This window comes from Zalophus californianus, chromosome 13 (genome assembly GCF_009762305.2).
Source record: "Zalophus californianus isolate mZalCal1 chromosome 13, mZalCal1.pri.v2, whole genome shotgun sequence".
In the NCBI taxonomy this organism is placed as follows: domain Eukaryota; kingdom Metazoa; phylum Chordata; class Mammalia; order Carnivora; family Otariidae; genus Zalophus; species Zalophus californianus.
Genome location: NC_045607.1, coordinates 94,865,013 through 94,885,564, shown reverse-complemented (window position 1 = coordinate 94,885,564; position 20,552 = coordinate 94,865,013). Strand labels below are relative to the sequence as shown.

At 45.6% G+C, this 20,552-nt stretch overlaps 1 protein-coding gene across 6 annotated transcripts in view; it reads left to right on the top strand.

Annotated features, from left to right (window-relative positions):
- The window catches only part of LOC113933973 (centromere protein P), a 228,381-nt gene that overhangs the window by 193,709 nt on the left and 14,120 nt on the right, over window positions 1–20,552 (top strand). For 5 of the 6 annotated variants that reach the window (XM_035723431.1, XM_027614374.2, XM_027614375.2 and 2 more), the window contains one exon: window positions 2,711–2,830. In XM_035723431.1, coding sequence (XP_035579324.1) covers window positions 2,711–2,830 — 120 coding nt within the window. Of the gene's footprint in view, window positions 1–2,710; window positions 2,831–18,363; window positions 18,526–18,874; window positions 18,928–20,552 lie in introns of all 6 variants that reach the window. The other variant, XM_027614377.2, reaches the window with a different exon arrangement.

Genomic DNA, 20,552 nt, shown 5'->3' with positions numbered 1-20,552 from the left:
CGATAAAGCTAAATTTTGGAAATTTTACAGAGGTCGCTCTCAGAAATAGGTGTTACCTCCTGCGGTCTGTTGTCTGCCTTCCTGTGCCACAGACGACTTAAGCTAATTCACAGCGAAGTGTGATGGCTGCTTCATTAGCTGTTCCTGACTTTCTCTCTCTAAGAAATGTTCACGTGTAAGTGGAGTGCTAGTGTGTGAACGTGCCGTGATATAGACTGTCCCCGTTCCTGAGCTGTGGTGCACGTCTCTGCGAAGATTCTGTGATGTGTACTACTGACATAAATATAGAGGATGCCCAGTTCACTGCCACTTCATTTTTTCAATGATTTTCATATTCTGAAATCGGTAATACAAATACATACACATGGCATAAATTTAAAAGTACACAGTTAAAAATCAGTTTTCTGTATCAAATACTGGCAGGTTGGGTGGTTCTACCAACCTTACCATCAAAGACTGAAAGAGCCTGATAACTATAAAAATTTAAAATCACCAGTGTGGTTAAAAAAAAAAAAAATTGGAGCCCTGGGTAGCTTCCTGCCCTGGGGGAGTCTGCCAGAACTGTCAAGGAGCAAAACTGTCAATGAAATAGAAAACAGTTACACAGCAGACAACATCCACAGTGCCACAGCTGGGTTTTTTTTTTAAGATTTTATATGTTTATTTGTCAGAGAGAGAGAGTGAGCACAAGCAGGGGAAGCTGTAGGCAGAGGGAGAAACAGGCTCCCCACTGAGCAGGGAGCCCAATGAGGGGCTCCATCCCAGGACCCTGGGATCATGACCTGAGCCGAAGGCAGACACTTAACAGACTGAGTGACCCAGGTGTCCCTGGGGATTTTTTTTGTTTTGTTTGTTGGTTTGTTTGTTTTTAAGCAGACCTAATAAAATCAGCAGCAAGGCTGATGAAGGAACAAAGAGGAGGAGAGTGCAGGTCACCAGTGTGAGCACTCAAAAATGCCATCCCTGTAGATTCTGAGAGCAGGTAAAAGAACATTAAGAGGATATTAGCGACAACTTTCTGCCAGGAAAGTTAGACGATATGACAATTCCTAGAAAGTACATTTTAATGAAACTGTCAGAGAAATAGAAAATCTGAATTGTCTGTAACTATTGAGGGAGTCATTCATAATTTCACACCTCCCCACAAAGAATACCACACATCTATATTATTCATCAACAAATTTTATCAAATAATGTTTTAAGGCTAGTGTAACCATTCAACAGCCTGACACGGATATTACAAGAAAGGAAAATTATTGATCAGTCTCACTAATGAACATAGATTCACAAAACTAAAATATTAACAAACCAAATCCAGCAATATATAAATAGGATAATACACCATGACTGCATTGGGCTTATTCAGGAGATACCGGTTGATTTAAGGATAACCCCCCCCCCAAGAAAAAGAATTATACGATCATGTTAATGTTTAAAGAAGAAAGAAAGAAGCCTTTTGCATACTAGAAATGGATGAAATTCCTTAGTCTGACAGTATCTACAAAACAACATACTTCCACCCATAGCTATGTACCCAGGAAGATGAAATATGTATCCACATAATTTATCCATGAATTTCCAATTTAATTGCTACAGTGTTCATAACAGCCAACATGTGGAAACAACCCATATGTCCTGTTAGCTGATGAATGGACAAATGTGGTCCAACCACGCAGTGGAATATCATTTGGTAATAAAAAGGAATAAAGCATTGATATTGCTACCATGTGGACGAGCCTCAAAGACGCAGAGCTCAGCGCAAGCGGCCAGTCATGAGAGGACATACCGCATGTGAAATGCACAGAGGGAGGGAGTGGATGAGCAGTCTCTGGGGTTTCTTTATGGGGTGACCACAATGTGTCAGAAATAGGCAGTGGGTATGGCTCCCCACTATGAATGTTCTAAAAACCACTGAACTGTATACTTTATAAGGGTGACTTTTATGGTATGCAAATTATATCTCAGTAAAGTTGTTATTTAAAAAATACTCAGTGGTGAAATACTGAAATTTTCCCCTTTCTGGGAACCAGACAAGGAGGCCCATGATGGTCCCGGCCAGTGGAGGAAAGCAAGAAAAAGAAGAAGGGAAAAAAATACAACAAACAAATTAAATAATAGCAGGAAAAATTCTTATTAGTCCCAGATGGTATGGTATATGTGTACAAAACCAAAAATAACTTAAGAAAAATCATTAAATCATATAACGTATTTTCCAGATACAATATATAAAAATCAGTTGTCTCTTTCTACAGTTAGAGAATGAAAGGGAAGATGTGCTTTAAATATCAAATATATTAAAAATATAACAAGCATTTCGGAGTAAATCTAAGCAATGATGAGCAAGCGCTCTTCAGAGAAAATGTTGAAGGAAATTACAGCAGCAATACGGGGAGGCCAGATACCAGCTTTGGGGAATGGAACATTCAGGATTGCAAGATACTGTTTCTACTTAAACTGATTGGAGTTGATGCAATTTTAACCAGAATCCTCATAGTTTACCCCCCTCCCTTTTTTTGGTGGAACTTGACAAGTTGTAAAATGTAAAAATGGAAATACAAGGACGAAAGAATAGCCAAGCCATTGCTGATGCAGAACAAGGCAGAGGACTCTCCTGTCCTGCAGTTCAGCTCTTACGACAGGAGCTGCAGTATTTAGGATGGTTTGGTCATGATTTTCGGTGCAACTCGTCACGTTCAGCTCCTTGTCGTAGGAGAGAAGTGGCCCTGCCAGGCGTGGGGTCACCTCCCTTCAGCCGGTTGTCTGCAGGGACTGGGAAGCGGAGACCAAGAGACTGCACTCCAGAGACCGGAGCCAGGATCAGTGCACAAAGGTACAGACAGCTGATTCGGGCTTTGACTCTTCCTCATAATCACACCGGTGCCCTGAGCTGCCTGGCAAGATTACGAGTCCACACACCTGGAAAGACATTCTGTGGGAATGCTGAAGAGGGGCCTCTGAGACACAGACTTGACCATTTCATTCCAGTGATTCTGTGTCATGGAGGTGGTGTGTCAGGCTATGGGACCTTGGAGGTGTCCCCCCTTCTTGGGGACTCACTCCCTGAGAGAGCGATCAGGTGTGGGCTTAGTAGAATGGTCCATGTGGACTGCCAGGGGGGTTCTAGGTCGGGATCCTGGGCCCAGACCCTGAGTATCCGTGCTGAACGTGTCAGGTGAGAAGGTGTGGATGCGCTCCTCTGCATTACATTTGGGTGTGGAGACAAACTCCAGCAAATGGTCCACTTGAGGATGCCAGGTGCTGACATCTTGATGGGAGGACGTAATCTGATGAAGAAGTCCAGTTCCTTGTTCTGAGAATTGAGTAAAGCATCAGGAGTGACATTCCCTGTTTTGCCGCAGGAACGTTCAGTCTGGGAGACGGGAAAGGATGAAGGGATCATGAAGGGATCGAGACAGGTTCAGATGAAGGTTCACATGTAGCATTCCAAATGTGCAAAGTTACACATCCAGCTTGTGGGCAGTAAAATAAATTACGTTGCGCTCCATTCTCCTCACCTCTCAAATATCCTCTCTGATGACCCAAAAAGCTGGGATCACAGAATTCTGAACCCAGAATTTGCATCCACGAGAACATGGTAACATGGTGGCAGGAAGCAGTGGGGACTGGTCCACCACAATTCCCTTCTACCCCGTGTTGTGTGCTGCCCCAAGCTGTGGCCTCCTTGTGTGAACACCCAGCCCATACAGGCAAACCCTTTGGGCCAGGGTCACTCACACAGCATTGCAGGGTGTCCTCGGGGCGACTGAGCCAGGGAAGGGGCTTGCGTGGACCCTGGAAACAAAGCCAGTTGGGCAGGAGCTCTGGGTGTCAGTGCCCCATGCATGATCTCGAGGAGGAGGCCCCTTGTTTCAGAGACCCCCCCTCTCACCCAGGACTAAGTTTGGGACTAAGATTGGAAAGCATAGTTCAAGGAAGAAGACATTCTGGGTAGAGAAATCTGCAGGAACATGGTAAGGACTCAGTGTGGTGGTTTCATGGTGATGCAGCACACTTCCCCAAAATGACCTCGTCTGTGACACCTTGTGTCTCTAAATGTACTTTGCTCTGGAGATCAGGCCAACTTGGCCTGGACGGCTCCCAGGCACTGCATGAGCATGTTCAGAAGAGCACCATGTACTCTTCACCCCCAAACTTGTTATTCCTCTTATATTCTTTATTGTAGATAATTCGTGGAAATGCAGAGATGCAAGATTGACGTTAACCACTGGTTCTACTGGTTGGAGAGGTTTTAAAATTTAGTTCAATTTCTGCTTTTTATAGCTGTTATTAAAGTTTAGGCTTGGTTGGAGATGTGCATTTATATTGTGTCCCTAAAGCCAGGATATTGTTTTGCATGTCCAAACCAACCTGTTTTAACACTTGCAATGTTCTGACAAGAGTTCAAGACAACGGTTTCAGAAGAAATTTTGTGTAGAAAAAACAGATATATATATCTGGCATATATAGTTTAATTTCCATTCTTAAAAACTATGGTACGTCATTTTTGCCATAAAAGTGTACTAAAGTGCACTTCAGTGCTAAAGATGTAATGCATCTCATTTGGTACTTAAATCGTTTTGTCGAGTTTTAAAATAACCTAGGACAGACATGTCCAGTATGTCCCCTGGCAGAATGGGGTCCTGGCCTGCAGGGACTGACATCGAGGGCCTCTTCGCCATGCCTGGTTCTCCTGGGTGCACTCCATGTGCCATCTCAGTAAACCCTCTGACCCGATGACACCCTTCTACCCTCCATTCCACAAAGGAGGAAGGCTGAGGCTAACTGGGGAAACCAGAGATTCCTGGAGATAAATAGTTTGCCTGACTCGCTGAGAATGGGGAACCTATGACTCTGAGCTGGCCTGGTCTCTTTTTCCACCACAGTCAAGCCGGAGCCCCTGGTTCCCTGGCCCCTGCGTGCTCCCACCCTGCAGACTTAGGCTAGCACCACAGTGTGCCCCACATGGGCAGGAACAGCCCTTCTCCCTGTTCTGGCTCTACACGCCCATCAGGCCACAGGAGGCAGCTGCCTGCGGGTGCAAACCAGAGTGCCCGTGCCCGGAGAGCAGATGGGATGACAGTTGCCACCAACGTTCAGGGTCAATGTGGGGGTTGGTGGGTCACACCCTCCTCAGGGGCAGGTTCTTGTCCACTCCTCACATGCTTCCCTCTAGTGATCTGGATGTGGCCTTCCTGCTTTGGGAAGAGCCGCTGCAGCCACAGCCTCCAGAACTGGCCTTTTCCTGTAATTTTCTCCTGCAGACGCTGAAACCCATGCTTAGCGTGAGGTTTATAAGATTACACATATGGCAGTTTTAACATTTGGTGGGAATGGGGATTCTTTTCCACTGATACACTGTCTGAGGGAGGTGGCCACAGACCAGAGCAACCACAATATTTACAAAGATATTTAGTAAAAATGAAGGCTTTGGCAACCAGTGTAGCCCATCACTCATGGGGGATAAAGTGAAGCTCACTTGAGGTTTAATAAATCAGAACATAGTGTGTTTGTGCATGGCCTCATTTTTTCCTCATTACTGGTGGATGATGTCATGTTTTCATTTCCAGTTGAATCTTTTAGTGTCCAGGAGTAGGAAAAAATTCATGTTCACCTCATTTATTATGCTGTATTTCCATTCTTAAGGAGAAAGCGTAATTTTAATTCTGCCAGATACATGAATACAGTCTTCAAACTCTTGTTAAGCATTTATGGGATTTTTATAAGACTAGTGTTATGGAAATTACTGACTTTTTGTATATGTGCAAGGATATTGCTTTTGAATTAAGTTATTTTTATTTTGCTAAATGAAACTCTGATTTTAAAAAGAACAAGACTAACCACCCCTTAAATTATAGTGGAATAGAAAATTTAGATATTGCTAGAAAATATAAAGACTAAAATCATCCATAAGTGTTGAGGCAAGTAATGCATACATAATAGTATTTTAAATACAATGCTCGGGGCGCCTGGGTGGCTCAGTCGTCGAGCGTCTGCCTTCGGCTCAGGTCATGATCCCAGGGTCCTGGGATCGAGCCCCGCATCGGGCTCCCTGCTCGGTGGGAGGCCCGCTTCTCCCTCTCCCACTCCCCCTGCTTGCGTTCCCTCTCTCCCCCTCTCGCTGTCTCTCTCTGTCAAATTAAAAAAAAAAATTTTTTTTAAACACAATGCTTATCTTTACCCTGCATCTTTCTGCCAGTGAAGGGTTTGGGTGTCACCTCCATCCCCTCGTGGTGTAGTAAATGGTTCACATGTCACCTCTGTCCCGTGTCTGTGCTGCCACAGTGGGGTAAATAACACTAAAAGCAAACAAGGATCCCTCTTTCACGAGCTTGAGCCTCCACTTTCCCTGCGCTCTCATGGAGGCACCCCGTTTTCCAAGCAGCTCTCCCCAGGGGTACACTTGTCCCCTGGCACCTGGTTACCCTGCTTCAAATTATAAAGAGTAGTTTCTGTCTGTCTTCCCCAAGTGGTATGTGAGTTCCTTGAGGACTTAAGCATATGTGTGTTGACGATTAAGGCATTCCAGTTTTTACTGTGTCTTGAGCTCGGTGCTGAAATTTCCCAACAATAAAGGCCTGTGACGTGGTTCTTAGAGTTGATGAGAGTCCTCTCTGCTAAGGGATGAGATCCTCCGTTTGGCAGGAGGCCGGTGCGTCATGGAAGCAGGCAGGAGATGCCTGTGTGGCGTGGTCAGAGCAGGGTCAACAGCAGGCAGCACGTGGCCCTCCTTCCGACTCTTAGTCCTCTTGGACTTTCCAACCCTCTCCCCTGTCTTCCTCCTGAATCTCTGATGGTTCCTCTACCTCCTGACTTCAGGCCTGAAACCTTCTCTAGCTATAATTTCTCTCCAAGGGAGTGTGATCACCTGTGTGCCATCTGTGTGCTGCTGATCTCCAGTTACTTTCTTGACATGTCTGTTTGAATGTCTGGGGTCATCTCAAGCCTAATAGATGCAAGTATTTATTAAATACAACCGCAGTCACATGTAAACTGAAACTCAAAGTTATTTAAGCGTTTGAATACAGAGGGGTGAGATAGGTCGAAGGGTCTGCGGTGAAACCCACAAGTTGTGGCAAATGAAGGCAATCATGAGGTCTGCGGGCTTGCATGCAGGAGAGAAGCAGCTAGATCCCCAAAGACTTTGGTCCTCATGTTGAAGGTTTGGGGCTTTACCCAAAGGCTGCATTTCAGAAAGAGAACTGCATAGCGTGCCTTCTGAATTCGTGAAAGGAAGGGCCACATCTAGAGGCAAAGCATATTTAAAAGACTACTGCAGTGATTCAAGAGCGTGGATGGGGGAGCTCAAGAGATAATTAGATAATTAGGTAAAATCCACAAGACTTAAGAGTTAGCTGGGTTGTTGGGAAAGGGAAGGGGGACGAATTGAATATATGAAGCCCAGGTTTCTGATGTGAACAGAATGGTGGGAAGGCCATTTCCTGGGATAAACACAGGTTGCAGAGAAAGATAATGTAATCCGTTCTGCAGAGCAAAAGATACACCGGGCTTGATATTGAAGATCCTGTAGCGTGTGGATGGATGGCACTGAAGCCACCAAGACTGAAGGAGGTCATAGACTGTGATGTACAACCAGGCCTTCCTTTGGGCAAGGTTTACAAGAAGTACAGGAACTAGAAGAAGAGACTTTTTTTTTTGTAAGATTTTATTTTATTTTTTGGTAAGATTTTATTTATTTATGTGACAGAGGGAGACACAGCGAGAGAGGGAACACAAGCAGGGGGAGTGGGAGAGGGAGAGGCAGGCTTCCTACTGAGCAGGGAGCCTGATGTGGGGCTCGATCCCGGGACCCTGAGACCATGACCTGAGCCGAAGGCAGACACTTAATGACTGAGCCACCCAGGTGCCCAGATTTTATTTTTTTAAGTAATACCTACACCCAACATGGGGCTTAAACCTACAACCCCGAGATCCAGAGTTGCATATTTACTGACTGAACCAGACAGGAGCCTCCAGAAGAGAATTTTAAAACTCCAAAATAATCACTTTCACACATTATTGATAGAAATTTAAAATAATAAATTTTTTATATAGGTCATTTCATCTGTCTTTTCTAAATCTTAAGCCATTCTGCTAAGATTCTATCTAACAAAAATTTTTGCACAAATGTACAAAAATATCTTACAAGAATATTCATTGTAGTATAGAACATAGTGAAAAACTACAAATAACCCTAAAGATTATCAGGAGAAGATTGGTTATGTTACGACTTATTGTACATCTATACAATGCCTTAAAAATAACAAGGTAGATTCGTTTTTGTTGGTATGAGTACATGGAATGGTAAAAGCAATCATACAGAGTGTGCATGGCAGATACATTTTATTGAGCATTTGGTATATCCCAGGCAATATATGGAAAGAACTTCAGGAATCAATAGGGAAAGAAACACAGTAAAATAATAGGTAAGCAGTTTGAACAGACTCTTCACAGAAATCAAAATTCAAATGGCCAGTTAAACACATGTAAGTGTTCAACTTCATTGGTAAAGGAAAATATTTTTTTTAAGCTTTATTCATTTTAGAGAGAGTGTGCAAGCACAAGTAGGGGGAGGGGCAGAGGAAGAAGGCTGGGAGAGGGATGGGGCAGAGGAAGCAGACTGCCTGCTGAGTGCGGAGCCCCACATGGGGCTGGATTTCCAGATCCAGATATGACCTGAAGGGAAACCAAGAATCAGACACTTCACTGACTGAGCCACCCAGGCGCACCAAGGGAAAATGTATTTTAAATCACCAAGATACCACTACATACATACCAGAATGATTAATAGGAAAAATACTGACAGTGTCGACTGTTGGGGTATGGGGCAGCAGGTTCCTCATACAGTGCTGTTTGTCCATAAATTGGTATAGACATTTTGACATTGTCCATAAAATTTGAAGACTCACACACCCCTAGGTAAGTATCCAAAAGAAACATGCACACACATATATCAAGAAACATGCACTAGGGGCACCTGGGTGGCTTAGTCGATGAAGCGTCTGCTTTTGGCCCAGGTCATGGTCTCAGGGTTGTGGGATCCAGCCCCATGTGGTCAGGCTCCACACTCAGCAGGGGTCCTGCTACTCCCTCTGCCCCTCCCCTACTCGTGTGCACACACACGAGCACACGCTTTCTTTCTCTCTCTGTCTCACTCTAATACATAAATTTTTTTTAAAAAGAAGAAACATAGGGGCGCCTGGGTGGCTCAGTCATTAAGCATCTGCCTTTGGCTCAGGTCATGGTCCCACAGTCCTGGGATCGAGCCCCGCATTGGGTTCCCTGCTCAGCGGGGAGCCTGCCTCTCTCTCTCCCACTCCCCCTGCTTGTGTTCCCTCTCTCTCTGTGTCTCTCTCTGTCAAATAAATAAAATCTTTTTAAAAAATAAATAATAAAAATAAAAAGAAACATGCACTAGAATGACACAGCAGCATTATTTGTAATAGCCCAAATGTTCTTTAACAGTAGAATGGAAAAAATGATATATTCATGTCACAGAGTACCACTGAGAATTGAAAAGAACAAACAACATGGACTTGTATACAACATAATGGAGGAATCTCACATATAAAATCCTGGGCAATAGAAGCCACAGTGGAAGCAATATGTTTTCTGAATCTGTCCACATTGGGTTTAAAACTGGGCAAAGCTAAAGTACAGAGTTTAGGGTTGCACACTTAAGTGGAAAACTGTAAAGAAAACAAGGAAGTTATTTCCATAAAAGGCAAGGTAGTTGTTGCCTTCAGAGGCAGGTGGGGTAGGTATGTGATTGTGCAGAGGGGTACCAGCAGCTCCTGGGGTGCCGGCCAGATTCTGCTACATGTGCATTACACTCATACATTCTCATACATTCTTAATACATGCACTTTTTAAGATTCGGCCTCAAGAAGCCACATCACATCCAAGCAGGAACAAAAAACAAGGAAATTCACACCTGAATACATGACAGTGAAACTGCAGCTACCAAAGACAAGAAGAAAATCTTTAGAGCAGCCAGAGGGGAAATGAATCGGAGCACCTTCAAAGTAGCCACCTGACTTTGAACAGGAGCAGTGGAAACCAGAAACCAATCAACTGTTAACTTCAGTGTTGAGAAGATGTAATCAAACCTGCTACACTCAGCAAAAAAATTCCTTCAAAAATAAAAGTGAAGTAATGTCTACACCCCCATGTTCACTGTAACTTTATCCACAATAGTCAAGACAGAAACCACGAAGTTTCTGTTGACAGATGAATGGATAAAGAAAATGTGGTCCACACATGTCCACACACACAATGGGATATTATTGAGCCCCAAAGAGAATGAAATCCTGCCATTTTTGACACCACAGATGGACCTTGAGGGCATTATGCTAAGTGAAATAAGTCAGACAGAGAAAGACCAGTAACGTATGATCTCACATGGAATCGAAAAAGACAGAAAATCAAACTCATAAATGCAGAGAGCAGATTGGTGTTGCCAGAGGTGGAGGGGGGGCGGTGCAGGGGAAGTGAGTGGAGGGGTCGGAAGGTACGGACTTAAGTGAGGTAGGTACGTCTTGGGGTGCAGTGCACGGCATGGCAACTGTAGTTGGCAGTATTGTTATTTGAAACTTGGTAAGAGAGTAGATCGTAAAAGTTTTCTTCACAGGATGTTAACTAGACGTATTGTCATCATTCACAATACATACAGACATCAGATACTCATCACACTCCTGGAACTACAACCATGTTGTACTTCAGTTCCATCTTCATAAAACTGGGAAAACGTGAAAGTTGAAGACCATGTAGACACTTGTGTCAGAATGAAAGGATATTCTTCAGGCAGAGGGAAAACAATCCCAGAAGGAGTGTTTGAGATGCAAGAAGCAATAAAGAGCAAAGAATATGGTAAATACATCAAACAGTGACTATATGATAAAATCCTAAGAATGTCAAGTGAGGTCTCCCTTTTTTTTAAGCTAGAATTTAAAAATACACAGCAGTACAGGAGTGAGTGAGAGTAAAGAGTTGTGCAATCATTTGTTCATGGGAAAACAAACACTGATGTAGCCTCCGATGAGTAGTGCATCACCAAGTGTCTAAGGTAGCCATTGGACAAGCAGAAATAGAGCATGTACCTTCCCAGCTAATGGGGGCGGGGGGGGGGGAGCAAATGTTTAAAAAACTAATCAAAAAGAAGGCAAAGAGAAAAAAATTTACAAAAGTCTATTGCGGTGGGACTTTCGACTACAGTAGAACAAAGAGGTTGTGAGTCTTCACAAGAAAATAAGTATAAAGCTGAAGAATTGGTTTAAGAAAAATAACTGTTTCAGGGCTCTAGAGATTGACCAAAGGCAAAGAATGAATAATTTGGAGCTTGATTCGGCCATCTCTTTTCACATCCCTGTTACTCATGATGCCTAGTCTCCCGTATTCACCCCAGACTCCTCATTGTCACTAAGGGAAGTGAAAGGACCATTGTATTGGCGAAGACACTTTGGTTGCAAGTCCTAGAAACCCACTTCACGTAAGCCCAAGTACCAGGGCTGTGTCCCGGAACAACACCCTCATCTCAGAGGGCGACAGGGATGCCAGGGGTCTGGGACCAGAAATGGGGTCACCCTCATGCTCCAAGTGGCTCTTGGGACACTTACCTTGCTTTCTCTGTAGGTCTTGCCTTCTGCAGACCAGCTCCCCTGTGTGGATAGGCATGTGGTCAGCAGCCCATCTCAGAGAGCCCAAGCCTGTGACCCTTCCCAGATGGATGCTCTGGCCCTGAATGTCACCCTTCTCCAGAGAATCTGATTGGGTCCCATGTTCACCCCTGGTCCTGTCAACTGCAGTCTCTGGGGTCAAGGTCGAGTGCAGTCTGATGAGCTCGGGCCAGGTGGTGGTGGTATGAGGGTGTGTGTGTGTGTGTGTGTGTGTGTGTGCGCGCGCACGTGCTCGGGCCAGGTGGTGGTGGTATGAGGGTGTGTGTGTGTGTGTGCGTGCGTGCTCGGGCCAGGTGGTGGTGGTATGAGGTGTGTGTGTGTGTGTGTGTGTGTGTGTGTGTGTGTGTGTGTGTGTGTGTTCCATAAGAGAACTTTCACAGAGACTGCCCCAGGTAAAGCCTTCATAGTAAAAAGAAAAGTGTTTAATGTGACTAAATAGGACCTTCTTTCAGTCAACGCATGTTTATCTTCACTTGGTGAGGGAAGCATCTCCATACTGTTGGTGCTCTGTTGTGTAGCCTCCTGCAAACTTTGTACCTGTTAGGTTGCCTGTATTTATTGATTTGATTATTTCCTTTTAGTTTGATTCATTTACAACAGTATAAGTGATTACTGGAATCTTGGACACTTATAGCTCTATTTCAGGAGAACTGTCCTTTAATTATATTCAGGACTCAAAGACTAGCTTTACTTCATTCTTGGCATTGTTGGAACATATACTTAAGTTACTGAGAGGGTTTTTTTTTTTTCTTTTCTGGAGGGTGGTTAAAAACCATTGGTTATAACGTACAAAGAGCAAACTCCTCCATGGATGAGGGTTGTTTTGCTTTTAAACGGACGAATTTCAAGCAGGCTTTAGTGAAACAAGCAATATTGTCACTCTGAAATCAGCAGAAACTAACAGCAGCCATGCTGCCGTCTGTTTACGACAGTGTCCCGTTTGGCGCCGTCTGTTTGCGGCGGCAGGCCGTTTGGCGCCGTCTGTTTACGACGGTGTCCCGTTTGGCGCCGTCTGTTTGCGGCGGTGTCCCGTTTGGCGCCTGTGGCTCGAACCCGCGCAAGTGAGTTGGGACGGTTCTCTCCGTGAAGGTGTCTTCCCCGTGCCCGTGGGCGGAAGCCGCCGTGGAGCACCGGGCTCCCCTTGGCTCCCCCCGGAGCCCCCAGGCGCCCCCTGCAAGCCCGTGCCTCGTGCCACGTAGCCGCGGGAGGCAGATCAAACCGCTCCGCCGCCCCCGCCCGTGTGGCCTCGCGGGCCGTCCTCGCGGTTCCCCGGGCCTCGCGCGGGCTGCCCGTCCGCTGGCTGCGTCCGCAGCGGGCCGCGATTCCTGCTGCTTTTCTGCTGGTTCCAGCGACTGTTTCCTCCAGGAAGTGTAGTACTTGCTACTGTCTTGCGCCAAGTGTCTTTCTTGACGTCCTGGAGGTTTTATGCTAAAGCGTCTATGTAAAAACGTCCCTTTTTTTACTTTCTTGTTTAAAACTTGGATTCTCATTCTCCCAGACCTCCCAGTTTCACCTAATCTCTTTTATTTCCTTTAGCTTTTTCATTTGCAGGTTGTGTACATTCATCAGTTGGGCGAAGCATTAGCAAAAGCTCGTAGCCAGCTGGGGAGATTTCACAGAGGGCCTTGAATACACATTTTTTTAAAATTTTAACTTATTTGAGAGAGAGAGAAAGAGAGAGCGCGCGCGGGGGAGGGGCAGAGGGCGAAGGAGAAGCAAACAGCGCATCCAACGCAGAGCTTTTCTCCGGGCTCGATCTCACAACCCTGAGATCGTGACCTGAGCCGAAATCAAGAGTCAGATGCTCGACAGACTGCGCCAGCGTGGCGCCCTGTGAATACACATTTTAGAGATTTGGCCTTTATTCTCAGCTCTGCAGAATCGCTTTACATTCTGGAGGGAAGATAGTGACATGAAATCCTTCATGTCCGAGGAGGATAATTTTAGAGAGGTGTGAGTGATATTTAGAGAATCAAGAAAATAGTGATACTATGTAATGAAGAGCTGGACTCCATTCTTGGTACTGGGCTGCTTTCAGCTCTCCAACCTTCGCCTCGTTCCCCTCCACATCTGAGCAATCAAAGAAAGCCTGTGTTCCCCCCTACTTGGTGCCAGCGCGTTCACCCCATCCACAGTGAAAGTTAGAGCGGGTTGCCCATCCTGCTGTCGAGCAGCTTGAGAGCTGCCTTCCCTCCCCAGGATCCTCCGTGTATGAGAAATAACTCGGTCACACCCTCTTGTGATGTGTGGCAGCATCAGTCTTTGACGTTCATACTGAGTTTTGTGGGGGAGTTCTTGTGCTCTGTGGAGTGGCCTTACCCCCATGGGAGAGTACCCAGCGGCACGTGGTGGCTGTGGGGGAACTCCTGTTGCTCGGTGCCCCAGCCTGCCCTCCTCTGAGGAGCTTCTCCCTTGTGGGCTGATACACCTTTGATGAGTGCACCCAGACGAATAGTACGCGGCCTTTAACACAGCAACTCTGTCTTCTCAGGAAAAGCTCTGCAGTACACGTAAAGTGAAAAACAAAATACAGTATGGGTGTAGTACGATTTTGTTTATTAAAATTTTTTATATCGAGGTATTTTTAGCTGAGGAATAATTTCCATACGCCTGTGAATTTTCAGTAGCTTGACAAATGCACACTGTCATGTGACCACCCCACAATCAAGATAAGAACTCCTTTCGTCCTAACAAATTCCCTGGCAACCCTTGGTGGTCAACCTCTGACCTCGCCCACAGCCGCTGGCAACCACCCATTTCTTTTCTGAGCCTGTAATTTTGTCATTTCCAGACTCTCATACGGTATGCAGGCTTTGCAATCTGGATCCATCCCTGGGCAGAATGCATTTGAGTCACCCATGGTACGTGTGTGTCCATGGCTAGGTCCATGCTGTGGATGGACCTCACCAGTTGAAGGACATTTGGGTGATTCATTTTATTTATTTTTTAAAGGTTTTATTTATTTGACAGAGAGAGACACAGCAAGAGAGGGAACACAAGCAGGGAGAGTGGGAGATGGAGAATCAGGCCTCCTGCAGAGCAGGGAGCGCGATGCGGGGCTCGATCCCAGGACCCTGGGATCATGACCTGAGCCGAAAGCAGATGCTTAATGATTGAGCCACCCAGGCACCCCTGGGTGATTGATTTTAAAGCTGCTATAAACATTTTAGTATTTTTGTGTGAACATTGTGTTTCTTCACTGAGGTATAATTGACTTATAACACTATATTAGTTCCAGGTTACAGCATAATGATTTGATATTCATATACACTGCAGAATCATCACCATGGTGAGTCTAATTAACAGCCACCAACACACAGAGTTACAGATTGTTTTTTCTTGTGATGAGAACTTTTAAGATCTCTTAGTAACTTTCAAATATGTAATACAGTATTGTTACCTACAGTCACTATGCTGTGCATTCTATCCCCAGGACTTCTTTTATAACTGAAGTTTGTACCTTTTGACCCCTTCTGAACATAAGCTTTACTGTACTTGTATAAATAGTTGGAAGCGGGCCTGCTGGCCGCACGTGGGCTCCACAATTCCACCTCTTTGCTATGGGTCCAGGGAAATCTGCAGGGGAAGGAGATCTGCGATACACTTGCCCAGGGAGGGGGGTGGCACCTGGAATTGATATGTCAAGGGGAGGTGGGGGTCTGTATCTTTAACCACCTAACTGCTGTAGTGAGGATGCAGGTGTTAATTACCTGTATAATGTAAGAGAGATGGAAATGGAATATTTCTTAGCAAAAAGCAGACTGGGATGTTTCTAGAAATAGGCAGGGTGAGATAATACATCTGTCTTCCCCCACCATTTGAAACGTACAGAAATTCTGGATTAAGTTTAACGTGTTTTAAGTACATTGTCAAGCTCAAAAGAAAGAAGTAGAGATGTCCTGAGAGCAGGAAATGAGGAGAGAAATCAAAGGCAGGGCAGTCCCTGGGGCTGGGGCTGGGGCTGGCTTGTTCTTACCCACAAAGGGGAAGATGGCAACTTGGGGCAGGTCCCCCAGAGCCTCTGAGACTTCTCCCCCAGCCCCGGGGGGGCTGCAAAGAATGAGGTAGGAGGTGAACCTGCCTCACCACACCCCTGGCATAGACACCTGGCCTGCCCCGGGCCCAAGCCTGGAGGGAAGGTAGATTGTGGCCCGGGGACATTTTCACAGCCCTTCTTACAGAACTGACACAGAAGAAAATGACCCAGCTGAAGCTAGTGCACATTAAAAACTATACATCAGTTGAAAAAAACAAGCCTGCGTTAGGTGAGAATTCTAGAAAACTCGACGAAAACTGCAAGGCAAAAGCTTAAGGTTATCAACATAACAAATAGAAACCTAATTCAGAATAGAGGACAGCTCTTTACAAAAGCCTATTCAAAAAAGAAACAGATTTTGACATATATGGTTTTTTAAAATGTCATTAGGATTTAAACAATTGTAAAGCCAGTGGATAAATCAAACAACAGGTTAAACATTGCTACAGAGAAAATTAGAAGATTTATCTAAAGAAATCATCCAAAAGAACAGAAGGATAGTTTGATGGAAAAATGTGAGTTGGGTTAAGAAGCTTGGAACGAGGCAAATCTGCAGAACCTGTTCCGGGGTTCTGGCAGGGAGGGGGTGTTCCTTGTCGGGGCCCCTCTGTCCAGGGGGGTTTGCACGGGCAGCCCTGGGGAGTGTGTCCCTCCCAGCTGGTGACCAGACGCAAGCCCTGCATGACTAGGAACAGCTAGCGCTGCATGTCGGCACGAATGCATCATTTCAGAATGCTAGAGGAGCTCCGGAGCTGTTTCACCCAGGGCTGCCCCAGTTTACATTCCCACCAGCAACATGCGAGGGCTCTACCCTGCCACGTGGGGCGCAAACTCATAACTCCAAATTCAAGCGTCACACTCTCTTCTGCACGAGCCAGCCAAGCACTCCTGTCTTTTTTTAATTATAGGGGTTCTAGTGGGTGTGAAGTCATTCTGTCTGCTTTTAGGTAGATTTCATCCTAAGTATCCTGCAGATCTAGTGTTCTCATGGAACCATCTTATCTCAGGCTATTTATGATTTTTAAAATTATTGTTGAACGCCTTTCTAAACTACCTTGTCTTACAAAGTCTAGTTGTGATTTAAATTGAGAATAACCATATGTTCATATATCCTGACGCCACCAGCTTTGATTATGACATTTTTAATGTATTTCTAATAGTGTATTTGTCTGACGAACACAAACTGCCACCCCTGGCACCATCACTGTCCACCCCCACCTCCAAAAAAGATGATTATATTTTTCCCCAAGAACTGAAAGTTTAGTTATTCAATAGAAGCATGTTTGAGGTAATCGTCTACCTCCTGTGATTAGTTACATGATTTCCTTCGTCCCTAACCATGTTCACAGAAGGCAGGGTCTTCAGGCCAGACGTTCACGAGCTCTTTATGAGAACAGCATCACCACTTCCACGTACAGAGGTGTGGACAGAAAGGGTCCGGACATGTGCAGGTGCTTCAGAAGGGTGGAGGCCCTGGTTGAGCCAGTCCACTCCTGTGTGTCAGTGGGGGCACACATGCCAGCATGGGGCTCTCCGCTCCTCCAGCTCTGTTAGTATAACAGATTGCTCACCACTTGTTCTAAGTCGTTCAAAATCAAACTTTGGTATCTTCTCTGTGCATTTTCTTGCTTTATAAGGGCAGTAGAACCCATCTGTTGGGCTTTCACGGTGTGTAGAAACAACCCTCCTTTTGTTCCAGATGTGTAAATGCTGTGCTTACAGCTACTTGATTTTCAGAAACAGCCTGGAATTTGTATTTGTCTAAGGCTGAAGCACCACTTTTAGGAAACTGGAATCTGTCCCTTGGCTGTTTTGTCTTTAAACTCTGTGAGCCAGCCTCTGATTCCGCTTCCCACTGTTGCTGGGCTGCACTGTCCACGTTGGACAGTTGTGCAGGCCTCTGGGGCCCTGGGGCCTAAAGTCCCCGCCAGCCCTTCTGCACGGTATCTCTCTGTTCCCAAACAAAACTAAAAATTGTGCAGGCCTTTCCCATTTCAGCCTCAGCCTCTGGAAATTACTGTGTTTCTTCAAATGTTATTTAAACTTTCAGATTAGCTGAATATTTTTTTTTAAGATTTTATTTATTTGAGAGAGAGATAGAATGAGATAGAAAGCACGAGAGGGAAGAGGGTCAGAGGGTCAGAGGGAGAAGCAGACTCCCTGCTGAGCAGGAAACCCGATGTGGGACTCGATCATACCTATTGGAAGATGTGCCCTTGTCTATCGATCATGAGCCAAGGAAAGGCTTTTTGATAGCTCCCCAAAACAGTAACTTGGGGACCTCTGCATCAAGAAAGGCTCCCGGGTACTACTCTTACTCCAGGAAGATCAGGGGAGACAAAGTAGATTTTATGTTCTTGGTACCAAGTCCTGGAGCATCTCTACAAGTATTCCGTGCATTTGTGGCCACTACTCCTCAGGACAGATGAGACAGTCACGGTGGCTATGGGGCTTCCAGATGAAAAAGGAAAAAAGCATTATCTACCCTGGTTGGCAGCAGCAGAGAGGAGGCTGGTCTGTCTGTCCGTCTTCTCTGTGAGGTCGTATGCTTCATGGGCTCATGGATGCTCTCTTCCATGTTTTTATTTTGGTTGAAATATATACATACAGACAAGGGCACACGCTGCAAATACACAGTTGGCTAATTTTTCACAGAATGAACTTGGCCACCAGCTGGATGCGGAAGCAGAACATGCAGCCCCCAAGCCCCCGAGCTGCATCCAGCCTCTTCCCACAGGGCCACAGAGCGCGACAGTTCTGTGTCCGGACGTCCCTCCATGTGGCCTGTGGCCTTCTGTCATGTGGATGAGCCGCAAGGTACTCACCCAGGACTCTGTTCTTGGTTTGTAAATAGTGCTGCTTTGCACGTGTCTTTTGGTGACACAGGTACATATTTATGTTGGTCGGGACTGCGGAGTTGGGGGGTAGACATATGTTTGGCTTCAGGGGCATTGCCAGAACGTTTTCCAAAGCAAGTGTACCCACCCACACACAGCCACAGGCTCTGGTTCGTCACTTGTCTGCAGCCATGCGGGTGTGTCTGTTGTCCTGTTCCATTGTGGTTTCTGTGTGTATTTCCCTGATGTTCAGTCTTACTCTGTTCCTTAGGATATAGCCTACGTTTAACAAAGTGGCCACGGTTTTTATTAGAACTCTCTTAACACAGGTGACAGAGGATGGGACAGCAACAAGCTCACACCGGCTTCGCAAGAAAGGAAAGTGAGTGGCTCCAGTAGTAGTAGAGGGCTGGAATGGCTCAAGCAGTCCAAGAAAGGGTTACCTGAGCTTGAGATTGAACCAAGATGGAGGATTCCCTCCTCCCCCCACAGGCCTCTAGAGGAAGCCGCCTACAACCCCTGGGTCTCTCTCCTCTCAAGTGTTCCCTGCAGGCAAAGTCTCTGTCCACCTGTTGGTTGGCCCAGGATGGGCCATTGGCCATTTTTGAGAAGCTGATAGTCTGTGATGATGACCTGAGCCGATCTTGTGAATGGGGCAGATCTGTTGCCAAAAGAAAGCTTGCCAGGTTTGACGGCCCACAACCACGCCACCCTGAGTGGGTCAGACCAGGTTCATCAGGTGAGAGAGCATGAACCTGAAATACGTTTACAGAGAGCTCCTCGAGGAGCATAAAGCCATTCAGGACAACAAAGAAAATCCTCTGCCCTCATTTCCCAATTCAAGAGATACTCCATGATGAAAATATGAATCATGAGTTCACAGGTGGTCTGGAGAGAAATGAACATGTCAGAGTGTGAAATTTCAGTGTTTTTACCCACCTGTTCTGAGTCTCAAGTCAAAGCCAGGGCCAGATGGGCCTTCCTCCTGCCCAGGCCAGCAGTGAGGGTGCCATATGTTGTTCTAGGACCCAAAGAACAACAATGCATTTTTCCTCAGATTCCTTAAGTGAAAAATGAGAGCCCCTAATTAAAGTAAGCATAATACTTAAACCTATAGCAGGACATAAAGGCTGCCCAGGGAAATTTTCCAAAGGTGGGAATCGTGAGCCTGGAAGAGGACAAGAAGGAAAAACTCAGGAAAACTGAATAAAGTATGGATGTTGGTGATAAAGGTGATACACTGTGACAAACATACCACGTCAGTGTTAGATAGTAATAGTATGGGAACTCTGTACCATCTGCCGGTTTTCCTGTCAATCTAAAACTGTTCTAAAAAATAAGGCTTATTTTTTAAAAAATTTGGTAGAGGGCCTTGGAGGAGCCCCTTCACGGAGGATCCCGCAGCATAACGGTCCTGGTTTCGGCGTGCGTCTGCGCTGCCCTCCTCCCCTCTGCTCATCACTGAGCTGTGCTGGGGGCCACCGGCAGTCGGCTTCGAGAAAGGCACAAGGGGCTTTACTTGGGGCTCTGAGTCATTGGAGCAGCCTGGCATGTCTCTGAGACATGTTTTTCTTATTCTTCAAATGGGCATCATTTTAAACCTCGCCTCAAAAAGTATCCTGCGCTTCAATGTGTAAAGATGAGACAAAACTTGGGCTGTCCTGCAAACAGGATGCACTGTTTCACGGAGCCTTGTTTCCCCCTCATGGGTTAATTCTCTTGCCCTGTATTCATTAGCTCTATATGCAAAATATTTAAATATGGCACCATTGGGCCGCCTGGGTGGCTCAGTCAGTTGGGCACCCAGCTCTTGATTTCAGCTCAGGTCATGATCTCAGGGTCCTGAGATGGAGTCTGTTTGTCCCTCTACCTCTGCCCCTTCCCCTGATCACCCACTCACTCTCTCTCTAAAATAAGTAAAATCTTAATAAATAAGTAAGTCATCCTTAAACTCTATATCCAAACTATTCATCAAGTTTAAGGGAAAATTAAAAATTAAAAATATCA